General features: G+C 36.2%; 1 protein-coding gene across 7 annotated transcripts in view; it reads right to left on the bottom strand.

Annotated features, from left to right (window-relative positions):
- Window positions 1-4436: 4436 nt before the first annotated feature.
- ZGRF1 (zinc finger GRF-type containing 1) overlaps window positions 4437-13026 on the bottom strand; it is a 91431-nt gene continuing 82841 nt past the window's right edge. For 6 of the 7 annotated variants that reach the window (XM_045055989.1, XM_045055992.1, XM_045055990.1 and 3 more), the window contains 4 exons: window positions 6433-6609; window positions 6166-6300; window positions 5217-5478; window positions 4437-5064 (listed from right to left, as the gene is read on the bottom strand). In XM_045055989.1, the coding sequence (XP_044911924.1) occupies window positions 4919-5064; window positions 5217-5478; window positions 6166-6300; window positions 6433-6609 (720 nt within the window). In that variant the 3' untranslated portion in view covers window positions 4437-4918. Of the gene's footprint in view, window positions 5065-5216; window positions 5479-6165; window positions 6301-6432; window positions 6610-13026 lie in introns of those variants that run through there. The other variant, XR_006596853.1, reaches the window with a different exon arrangement.

Below are 13026 nucleotides of genomic sequence, written 5' to 3'. Positions count from 1 at the left end.
AGGACAGTCAGACTGAGTTCACACCTGCAGAGCCCAAGAAGTAATCCCTACCAGGGGTTTTTGTTTACCTGCAAAACCCTGACCAGGGAGCTCAGTAGGTAGCTGCCTGATTTAGTTCCTCACATGAATTCTGCCAGCTCTAAAGCCTGGCTTGCCCCAGGCCCAAGCCAAGGACCTGAATCAGAGCTCCACCCTCTGTGGAGTGTCTTATGGCCCCATCTGACCAGAAGGGCTGGCACAACTGGAATCTGTGGTCCAGCAGCAGCAGTAGAGCAGAGAAGTGGATGGGCAGAGCTGACTGTCCCCGGAACAAAGCCAGTACTGGGAGTGGAGTGTTCCCACACTACACACAAGCGGAGGGGTCAATTCACAGCCCAAACTGAGGGTAACTTCTGGCTCCTCCCCGTGAAACTTCAAAGTAGCCTGAAGTAGCCTCTCCCCTTCCCACCCAGACAAAGGAGCTTCAACATAGCCCCATCCCTGTGAACAGTGGCTTTCGACCCCATCTGACCAGAAGCGCTGTGGCAACTCCTGGAAACTGTGTGGCCCAGCAGAACTCAAACTGAGAGGTAGACCGCAGAGCCAATAATTTGACAAGCAAAGCCATGGTCCTGTTCATCCAGGGAACATGGGATGTGGGTTGGTTTTAGTTAAGACAACAAAGAGCATCTGAGAATCTCCCACGGCATTTGAGAATCTAATTCACAGCTCCGCTCATTGCTGAATATAGCCTTTAGTACGTCTGACCAAGGAACCTAATACACAAGATGCTACACAGTCCATTCAACAGCACTGCTTACTGTGGCACTGGAACAGAGAGCGCAGCCCAGGCTTCCACCCTCTGCAGAGAAGAGCCAGTGGCCTCACCTGACCAGGGAATTCAGTGTACAGTCTGACCTGATTTGGGTCGCTCAGTGATGAGCCGTCTGGGCTCTGGATCATTTCCTACTGCGCAGGCAACCCAGAGACCATCCTACAGCCTCGCTTGGGTAGGGGACTGAGCCAGCCATTCTATCCAAATGTTCTCTGCCAGTGGCACAACCCCCCACCTAATCCTCAGAGCTCAAACCCTTACCTCACCCCAAAACAGACAATAGCATGCCCCACCTGCCCAACAACACCGCCAAGAAATCCAAACTGAGCTGACTGGTTAAGAACTGTCTCTGCGAAAGCAAATCTTTAAAGACTGGAAGGGGAGCCTGATTACTCAAATGTACAGGTACAACATAGAGAATCAAGGATCATGAAAAATCAGGTAAATATGATACCACCAAGGAAAGCTAATATAGCTCCAATAATTGACCCTAAAGAAATGGAAATCTATAAATTATCAAAGAGTTTAGAATAATCCTCTTAAAGTTTAGTGAACTATAAGAAAACACAAATAAATGAAATTAGGAAAACAATGCATGAAAAAAAAACCACAAGAAGTTTGACAAGGAATAGCAACCATCAAACAAATTAACAGAGACATAACCCCCCTTTTTAAAACTAGGATTGTAAGTGAATTATGTACCATTATTACTATGTTGCAGAATCTAACTATGACTATATATTTACCATTATTGGTGGGATTTACACTACCTGTGTTTATGTTAATTAACATTCTTTTACTTTTGCTCAAAGAACTCCCTTTGGAGGGAGGTCTGGTGGTAAGGACCCCCCCTCAGCTCTTGTTTGTTCAGGAAACTCTTTATCCCTTTGTTTCTGAAGGACTTCACTGGCTATAGAATTTCTGGTTGACAGTTATTTTCTTTTGGTATTTTAAATATGTCATCTCATTCTCTCCTGGCCTGAAAAGTTTCTACTGAGAAACTGGTCAATAGTCTTATGGAGTTTCCGTGGTATATAACTTCTCTTTTCTCTTGCTCCTTTTAAAATTGTCTTTGACTTTTAACAACTTAATTACTATGTGTCTCAGTGTAGTCCTATTTGTGTTGACCTACTTGGGATCCTTTATCCTTTGGGCCTCATAGATCTGAATGTCCATTTCTCTCCCCACATTCTCTGATTGCTTTAAATACAGTTTCTGTTCTTTTTTCTTCTTCTGGAATTCCCATAATGTGAATAGTGTTTGTTTTGTGTTTCATAATTCCCAAAGGCTTTCTTCAATCTTTTTTTTTTTTTTTTTTTTTTTTTTTAGTTTTTGCTTCTCTGGAGAATTGTCAATATCCCTTTCAATGTCCTTTATGTAACAAATTCTTTCTTTTACATGGCAAAGTCTACTTTTGAAAATCTCTATTGAATTCTTCAGTTGTATTTTTTAACTCTAGATTTCTTTGTTTTAGATGGTGCCTATTTCCTTGTTGAACTTCTTGTTTTGTTCATACATTGTTTTCCTAATTTAAATGCACACTAAAAGGATCATTCACCATGATCAAGTTGGATTTATTCCTGGAATGCAAGGATAGTTCAATATATACAAATCAATGTGATACCCTGCAATAATAGAACAAAGAAATGAAACATCATAATCTCAATAGATGCAGAAAAAATATTTGATAAAATTCAATATCCATTCACAATAAACTCTCAATAAAATAGGCAGAGAGGAACATATCTCAACATTATAAAGGCTATATATGACAGGCCCATAGCTAATATCATACTCAATGATAAAAGGCTAAAAGTTGTTCCTCTAAGATCAGTTAAAAAAAAATGGGCAAAAGAACTAAGTCTTTTCTCCAAAGAAGATATAGGAAAGGCCAGCAGGTATGTGAAAAGATGCTCAACATCACTAGTCATTAGGGAAATGCAAATTAAAACCACAATGAGGTATCTATCACCTCATGCCTGTTGGAATAGCCATCATCAAAAAGACAAGACAACAACTGTTAGTGTGAATATGAAGAGAACCCTTGTGCATGTTTGTAGGATTGTAAATTGGTTTAGCCACTATGGAAACAGCATGGAGTTTCCTCAAAAAAAAAAAAAAATTAAAAATAGAACTACCATATGATCCAGCAATTATGCTTCTGGAGATATATCCAGAGGAAATGAAAACTCTAACTCAAAAAGTCATCTGCACCATTCATAGCAGCTTAGACGTGGATACAACCTAAGTGTCCATTGATGGATGAATGGATAAAGAAGTTGTGATATAGGGCTGCCTGGCTAGCTCAGTTGGTAGCACATGCGACTCTTGATCTTGGGGTCATGAATTCAAACTCCAAAAAGGGTGTAGAGATTACTTAAAAAAGGCAGAAGCTGTGATATATATATGTAAATATGAATATGAATGTACATCATATATGAATATCACATATGTATGTTATTTAGCCATAAAAAACAAAGAAATCCTACCATGGATGGACCTTGAAGGCATAATATTAAGTAAAGTAAGTCCAAGAAAGAAATACTGTATGATCTCACTTATATGTGGCATATTAAAAACAAAAATCCCCAAACTTCTAGAAAAAGAGATCAGACTTGTGGTTACTAGAAGTGGAGGGTAGAGGGAGGGGGAGTTGGAAGAAGGTGATCAAAAGCACAAAATTCCAGTTATATGATAAATAGGTACTAGGAATGTAATGGACAACGTGATGACCACAGCTAACACTGCTGTACAATATACAGGAAAGTTGTCAAGATAATAAACCTAAGAATTCTCATCACAAGAAAAATTTTTCCCTTTTTCTCCCTCTTTTTGATTGTACCTATATGAGAAGATGGACGTTAGCTGAACCTACTGTGGTCATCATTTCACAATACATGTAAATGAAGCCATCATGCTGTATGCCTTAAACCTATGCAGTGACGTATGTCAATTATTTCTCAATAAAACTGGCAAAAAAAAAAAAGAGTAATATACGTAAGTAGATTACAGTTGTTTTTACGGTGGAATATCAAACAGGAACGAGAATATTAAAAACTACCAATATTCAAAACAATGTGAATGAAGCTCATGAGAATATTTAATCAATCACATGTAGAAGCATAATGTGATTACATTTCTATAAAGTCCAAAGCCTGCACATGATAACATGAATCTCAAACCTATGTTTTTAAAAGTTATGATATTGGTTACCCTGAGGGTGAGAGTGTAGTAGCAGTGAGGGGACACCGAAGGGGCTTCCCGATACTGGTTATGTTCCGTCTGTGATCTGAGTGCTGATTACAAAGATGTATTCACTTTATGAAAATTCACTCAGCTGTATACTTGTAATTTGTACACTTTTCTATACGTGTGTATTAAAAAATACTTCAAAATAAAAAAATTTAAATCCATTATATATTTTATATACCAATATCTACCATGTGAATAAATGCACAGGAAAAAGACTAGAAGGAAACGAACCAAAGGTAGTCTCTCATTCATTCATTTGTTCATTCATCCAATGGCTACTTACTGAGAACCTACAATACCAGGTATGGTGCTGGGTACTGGACAAGGCCAGGTACTGAGCACTGCATTCTCCAGGAGTGAATTTTTTGCATTTTTCTTCTTCTTTTTATATTTCTAAAAAGTTATTGTGAATATGTTTTTACTTATAACTGGGCATTATATATATTTAGTTTTTAAAGATTCTGATAGAACTGTAGTTCAGAAAGTGGTGTATTGATACAACTTTGTAGCCATGTTCTAATAGATGAGTTTTTGAGATATTTACTTATTTTTGAAGTAACATTGGTATTCCCCAGGAAGGCTTTTCCATACCCTTTGTAAAATTTATTCCTTTAGCAAACAGAAATAATAATTTTTAGAAAAAAGTGTATTTTTATTAGTAAGATTTTATATTACGTTCAACATCTGCCTATCTTAATATAAGTATGTATATTTTTTGAAGAATAAATTTTTATTTGGAGTTAATTTATTACATAAATATTATAAATTTTTTATCAATAACATTTTGGGGTAGTAAAAATATAAAAAATATATAGTGTAAAATGAATTTAAATTCATATAAATACAAATTATCTATGCCATGACTTTTTGTGAATGAGATTTATCTTTTTCACTCTTTTTCTTCTGTTTCTCTTCTGCTTGTTTTTCAGAATAATCTTTAAGAAGATGATTCAGCTGTGGTTCACATTGGCTTGCATGTTGTAATCCATCTTCCCTTCCTAAAAAAGAGATAAAATGTGAGACAACGATATTTCAGTCATCTCACACAGTGGCAAAGTCAGAGCTAGTCCTACCTGAACCACTCCAAGCACTAACTCAAGAGTCATTTTTAATTCAAAACACTTGAATTAAAGACATTTTTATATTTTACCTTCACAGTGTTGGATCACACGTCCCCAGAGTTGATTTTTCCGCAAACAGGCTAAATTTCCCACGATCAACAAATGCCTCCTTCCTCTGGTCAATGCAACATTCATTCTTTTTTCTGAATCAATAAATCCTACTTGTCTTGTCCTTACACAGGACAGAATAATAATCTCCTTTTCAGCTCCCTGAAAAGCATCTACTGTGGATACCTGCACGGCTTTGATATCAGGATGATCAAAGTCCACGGCATTGAGTGAATGACAAAGCTGTGGAGGAAAAGACGAGATCACACAGGGAAGAGACCATGAAGAACTTAAGCCCTGAACCTATTCACAGCAGCCATTTTTATTTAACTAGTACTGGATAATTTTCATTTTTTAATGATTCACATAGATTTGGTAGTTTCTAAAATGATTCATAAATAACTAGATGACAATATACATTAGGAAACAAAAGCAAAAGTGATGATTTATCTATTGTTGGGGAATTCATCCAGATACACTAATTCAGAGTTGAAAATTAATAATAGAACAGATGAAAAATATTTTAAAAAAGAAAAAAAGTAAAAACTAGTTAGAAGTAATTGGTTTACATGTACATTAATATCTACTTTTGATTTATTAATAAAAAGAAATAATAATGAAAGAACATTTTGGAAAACAGAGATTGAATCCCATCTGGCCCAAAACACAAAGCATACACTGTATTTTCTTCCCTCTAATTTGTTTATTTGCATTTTTGCCCTAACAGCTGTAAACTGAATTTAATTAAACCTTGTTAGGTTTACATTTAATTATACAGAAAAAAAGCCAGACCACACAAAAATCAGAATTTTTAAAAATGTTACACTCCCAAAAGTTTTTTAAGTACCAAACCCAACTACTACTCAAATGTAACTGTCAAATATTGTAACAAAAAGTCCCAATATTTAAGTGTCATAATACGATACAGACCTTGTACATCTGGGATTTGTATAATGTTATCACCCCGATCACCGAGCCTGCTATTCCACTTACAATCAGTGATTGAATCAGCTTGAGTGTAAAAGCAGCTTCTGCCACATTATGAAAGCTGTTATCTCTTTCAATCTGGAATATGAAACAGAGCCTAAATTATATTTCCCAGAAAGGCTGTGGAAAGACCAAGAAAACCATATAAACAACAACAATAAAATTAAACCAGGAAACTAAACCATGTTGACTCTCATTAATGTCATTTACCTGCTCCAGTCCTTTAACGTTATAGAAACACAGAGTTGGGAGCCATTCCAATAAAGGGCTCCTCTCTGTTTCTGAAATGCCATTCATGAGGTTTCCTTCATAAAACAGATCATTAGAGATAGCACTGATTGCAGGGTGACAACGGTATTGGGTTCTCAACAGAACTGGCTTATGACCCTAAGAAATTTAAATCAAGAAAAAAAAAAATTAAAGCATTTTTTTCCTTAGGGGGAAAAAAAAGATTAGTATTTAAAAATTTAAAAATATCAACATACTATGCTCTTAGGAAATGAATTACAACTATGATCAAATAGACTATAAATAACAATTTTTAATTACTAAAAAATATCTTCATGGTAACCTATTATTTACACCACAAAATTATAAAGCATGTCAAATATTAGACTTATCTAATAAGTTTGGTGACTAACATTAGGTGGTTTCATAATGTATGTGGCACTAAATTGAAAAAGAATCTTTAAAAAATATATATTTGAGGGGCACCTGGGTGGCTCAGCCGGTTAAGTGTCTGACTTCAGCTCAGGTCATGATCTCATGGTTTGTGGGTTTGAGCTCTGCATCGTGCTCTGTGCTGACAGCTCGGAGCCTGGAGCCTGCTTTGGATTCTGTGTCTCCCTCTCTCTGTCCCTCCCCTGCCTGCGTGCGTGCTCTCTCTCTCTCTCTCTCAAAAATAAACATTAAAAATTTTAAAAAAATGTTAGAAAGAGTTGTTGATAGCTCATTAATTTTCCTCCTTGGGCACAAGCCATCTTATATTTTGAATCCTCAAAGAAGTTTCCAATCTTGTTAGTGCATCATAAAATCCACATTCCATCCAAGTTAGAGCTCTTGTAGAGCATGCTCTGTGTTTGCAAAATGTTCTGGAACACTATTTGAACATTTTGAATAACTACAAGGTACTCTAATAATAATAATGCATAGTTAAAGGCAGGATTAATGATCACACAGACAAGGTATCTTTTATGGAAGAAAAACAGTAAGTAAAAAAACAGTCCTTGTACTATTTAGGGCATAAGTTTGCGGATGAGTCTAAGTCAGTGGGCATGTGAAAACCTCTGCCAAAAATATAAAATATGCTCAAAGTACAAAAATTCTTAAATGATTTTTTTTATTCAAAGGACCATTATTTAGTACTAGAAACAATGTTAGAAAAATGATTAAAGTATGGTATATTCACATAATATTTGGTGATTAAAATATTTGTGACAACAGTGATTATAAAACTAGTAATAACACAGGGAAATGGTTTATTATAATGCAAAGTTTAAAAAAGGCAGGAGAGTAACTACATGGTATGGTTTCAACTACGTAAAAATACATATTTTTACAGATTTATTGCGATATAATTGACATACAACATAATTGTGTAAGTATAACACAATTGTATAAGCTGAAGGTGAACCATGAATTGATTTGATATTCATATATTGCAAATTGACTACCACCATAGCATTAGGTAACACCTCTATCACATCACATAATTGGGTAATTACATTTCTTTTTTTAATAGTGAGAACATGCAACATCTACTCTCTTAGCAATTTTCAAGTATATGATATTATTAACTATAATTACCATGCTGTTAATTAGATCCCCAGAACTTACTCATCTGATAACTGGAAATTTATGCCCTTTGACCAACATCTCCCTCTTCCTACCTTTCTACCTCCTAGCTCATGGTAACCACCATTCTACTCTTTGTTTCTATGAGGTCAGCATTTTTTTAGATTCTACAGGTAAGTGATAACATACAGTATTTATCTCTTTCTGATTTATTTCACTTAGCATAATGCTCTCAAGGTATATCCATGTCGTTGTAAGTGGCAAGACTTCCCTCTTTTTTTATGGCTGAATGATATTCCATTGTGTGCACATATATCAAATATATGTATTCTTACAGTGTATATATTTGATATATGCAGATACCCCTAGGATAAAAGCTGGAAGGAATGATACCAAAATATTACAAAGGATTTTCTCTTGGGGGCAGTGAGGTTATTATAGATTTTTTTTAACCTTTTAGTTTTCTGTAGTTTCCACACTTTCTATAATGAATAATAGATATTATTTTTGTTTCTTTTAATTAATTCTGAACTAGTTCAAATACACAGAAAAGCAAAAAAATATAATACTCATCTATGTACCACACAAATCTGACATTAGTATTTAGTCATCTTGCTTCAGATTTCCTTTTTGTTAAAATATGAAATGTGGCATAGATAGCTATGCCCCCCCACCCGCCCCCGCGCTCATCTATTTCCTCTACCACCTTCTCTAGAAACAGCTCCAATACTAACTGTGTCTTATGGCATTCCCATGCAAGCTTTATGTTTCATACATGGGCATGTATGTATGAATAATACACATTATTTGCTGTGTTTTTGAAATTCACATAAATTGTATTTTATACTATGTATCTCTTTGTACCTTGCTTCTTTCAACATCTACTATGTTTATGAGAATGATCTATATGGATCAAGTTCATTCACCTTGAATGTTTTATATATTCCATTTCGTAAATTCAATTCCATTATATTCTACAAATAAATCCACTTTTCAGTCTATCTTTATTTGCCCTTTTAAAATTCCCTCAATAATCTACTTCATGTTTTAAACATCATCGACAACAGATAAGTGAAAGAGCAAAGAGCATAACGGCATGCATTGTATGGTAGCGTTTGTAAAAGGGGCGAAATATTTTATGTATTTGCTTATGATGGCATAAATTATCACTAGAAGAATACAAGAAAAAGATGACAGTGCTTTGGGGGAGAAAAACTGAGCGGTTGGGGGACAGGAGTAAAAGTCTTCACTCTACTTTATGGTTCCTTTAGAATTTGCATTTTGAATCATGTGACTAGGTTACCTATTTAAAAATGTTTCCAGAATCCATAAATAATTTTTTAAATTAAGATTTTTTAAAAGCCAATGGAAAGGTCTGATTCAAAAGAATCTGAACACGGACTTATCACGGAAGGGGTAGAAAGTTGTGCAATTCAATTCAGTTACAATTAATAACTCAAGGTAATTGAAAGCTTGAGTCTTCACAAAATTGAGTACAACTCAACTCAAAAGAACACAACTTGAAACTCAGTGTAAGGGGAAACTTCTGAAAAAGGTGGAATAACACTGCCTTGCACAATCCATTCTCCAATATCTAAAGAAACATCTACAACAATATATTAAAAACAACAGCAAAGGAAAAATTCAGTAGCCATGCACCAAAGAAAGGTTTAGAGACAACTCAATGCCATAAAGTTTATAAAGTGCTTATCAAGAAACAGCATTCTAAAGCAGAAGGGAGAGGGGTGCCTGGGTGGCTCAGTCGGTTAAGTGGCCGACTTCGGCTCAGGTCATGATTTCACAGTCCGTGAGTTCAAGCCCCGCGTCGGGCTCTGTGCTGACAGCTCAGAGCCTGGAGCCTGTTTCAGATTCTGTGTCTCCCTCTCTCTGACCCTCCCCCGTTCATGCTCTGTCTCTCTCTGTCTCAAAAATAAACATTAAAAAAAAATTAAAAAAAAAATAAAGCAGAAGGGAGAAATGCAGTACAGATCTTTCTTGACTTATGATGGTGTTACATCCTGATGAACTCATCATAAGTTGAAAATGGAAGTGAAAATGCATTTAATACACTTACCCTATGGAACATCATAGCTTAGCCTATTCTACCTTAAACATGCTCAGAATACTTACATTAGCTAGCAATTGGGTTAAATCATCTAACACAAAGCCTAATTTATAATGAAATATTGAATATTTCATGTAATTTATTTAACACAATACTGAGAGTGAAAAATAGAATGGCTGTATGGGTGCAGAATGGCTGTAAGTGTATAGGTTGTTTACACTCATGACCATGTGGCTGACTGGGAGCTGTGGCTCGCTGCACTGCCCAGCATCATGAGAGAGGATCTTACATCATATCGTTAGCCTGGGAAAAGATCAAAATTCAAGATTCAAAGGATAGTTTCTACTAAATGTGTATCACTTTCACACCATCATACAGTTGAAATTGTTAAGTCCAAACATTGTAAGTCAAGGACCATCTGTATGGTGAGATTCCTAACTTCTCTAGAAGTCATAACATAGAAATTGCTCCTAAGAATAGTAATGAAAGAGGGAAAGTGATCTGAGCAGTTAGTTTTTAGTGAAGTGAAGGCTCTGAGGATGAAACATCAAACTGGGGGACACCTGAAGTCCAAGAATATTCCTTGTCTGGGAAAGGGACAATACCTCCAACTATGTGGAATGAATCCTGATACTGGATATTTAATAAAACCTTAGAATTGAGAGAGCCCATGTAAGCAAAAAAAGGCAGTACACGTTCTTAACCTTTTTTTTTTTTTTTAACTTATTTTTGAGAGAGAGAAAGAGACAGAGAGAGGGAATGAACAAACGGGGCAGAGAGAGAGACACACACAGAATCCGAAGCAGCTCCAGGCTCCAAGCTGTCAGCATAGAGCCCCACGCAGGGTTCGAACCCATGAACCGTGAGATCACGACCTGAGCCAAAGTCAGACGCTCAACCGACTGAGCCACCCAGGTGCCCCAAGACAGTACACATTCTTAATTCAGTTCTATTCCAGTCCCACACCTACCCCACTCCCCACACCCTATTTTCAGGGTACTAAGAAAATACAGAATCTGAGAGCTACCTAAGCAAGAACATCAGGAGATCAAGCAGGAATGGCAACTGTGCTAACACACTACAGCTTCCCCTCAAACTAACAAGATAAAGACAATGCAAACACTATGTATAGAACGCAGCCCAGACAAAATATAATCAAGAAACAGAAGAAAGTTTTCCTCAAGTCTCAACCTTTAGAATATAATCAGAATGTAACTGAGTGAAATAAAATCTCAACAGTGAGATGATGAAAAGACAATGAGATTTAAAAAGATAATGAGATTAAAAGGGAAATTTCAATCCTAAGAAAACAAACTAATTTTCAAAATAGTATCATTAGAGAACTAAAGGAAGCAAAGAACAAATGGAATTTCTTCATAAAACTCACTACAACCCAACTTAAAACTCAATGCAACTTCAAACTCAGTGTAAGGGGAACAGACAGATTAGAAAGCCTTCACAGATAATGAAGACAAAAAATTAAAGTAACATTAATGGAAACAGATAAAGATACCCAATATAAAAATAATTGAGGGGACTTTGTATTTTTGACCAAATGTGTCTCCGACCCCAGTTCCTATGTTGCAGCCCTAAACCCCACGGAGATGATATTTGGAGGCGAGGCCTTTGGAAGGTAATTAGGTTCAGATGAGGTCATGAGGATGGGGTCCTTATGATAAGATTAGTTTCCTTATTAGAAGAGGAAGAGGCCAGAGTTTTTTTCTCATTCTACCACGTGAGGACACGGCCAAGAAGAGCATTCTTACCAGGAACCAAATCTGAAGGTACCTTGATCTTGCTTGGCCTTCCCAGCCTCCAGAACTGTGAGAAATAAATGTCTGTTGGTTAAGCCACCCAGTCTATGGTATTTTCTTACAGCATCCTGCACAGACTAAGCTACTGGTAGAGAATTCATCAGGTAGAGCAGAAGCCTTTTCTGAAACAAAGAAACAAGAGTCTCCAGTTTGAGAGAACTTTTATTACAGAACGATTACAGAAAGCTCCACACTGAGATATACTGTGGCAAATTTATAAACTTTAAGGTTGTAAAAAGAGTTATTGTATCTAGGTAGAAAAAATAAATCATTACAAGGGGAAAATAATCAGGCTGGCCCTAAAATTCACAGTAATACTTGATGCAACTATTCAATAAGCCAAGATGCCTTTTACATTTAAAAGCAATGGACATTTTGAAACAAAACGGACTCAGGAAAGTATGTATCTATAAGTCATTCTTGAAAAAAAAAAAATTGATGATGAAGTCCAAGGCACCCATATGAATGACACTGAAACTTCTAAATATAGAACTAATTCTAGGGTCACCTGGGTGGCTCAGGTCATGATCTCATAGTTTGTGAGATCGAGTCTTGGGTCGGGGCTCTGTGCTGACAGTGTGGAGCCTTTCTGGGATTTTCTCTCTCTCCCTCTCTCTGCCCCTCCCCCACATGCATGCGCACACGTGTGCGTGCGCGCGTGTGCATGCGTGCTCTTTCTCTCTCTCAAAATAAACATTTTTTTAAAAAATTAAAAAATATATAGAATGACTCTAAACAATCGTACAAATTATGACTATAGAACAAAAAGAATAACAATGTAACTAACAAAAATAGGAATAAGGGAAGGGATAAGAAAAGGGGGAAAAGCATGAGAGCACTAATATCTCTACCGTTTAGAGCAAAGCAATCAATCCATCCATCTAAAATCTCTTGTTAGAAGGATCTTTTAGGAAATACTATCTCTTAAGGGTGAAGAAACATTTATTTGAGATTTAATCATTCTTTTAGTTTCATTTCCATTTTTCTTCCTCTGTTAAGAAAGTACAGATTATTGGGTGTCTGGGGGGCTCAGTAAGTTAAGCATCTGACTTCAGTTCAGGCCATGATCTCATGGTTCATGAATACAAACCCTGCTTCAAATGAGCACAAGCCCCACTTTGGGTGAGCATG

Source organism: Felis catus, chromosome B1 (assembly GCF_018350175.1).
Source record: "Felis catus isolate Fca126 chromosome B1, F.catus_Fca126_mat1.0, whole genome shotgun sequence".
NCBI lineage: Eukaryota > Metazoa > Chordata > Mammalia > Carnivora > Felidae > Felis > Felis catus.
Note: the sequence above shows the minus strand (reverse complement) of the source record. Positions and strands in the feature narration are given on the sequence as shown.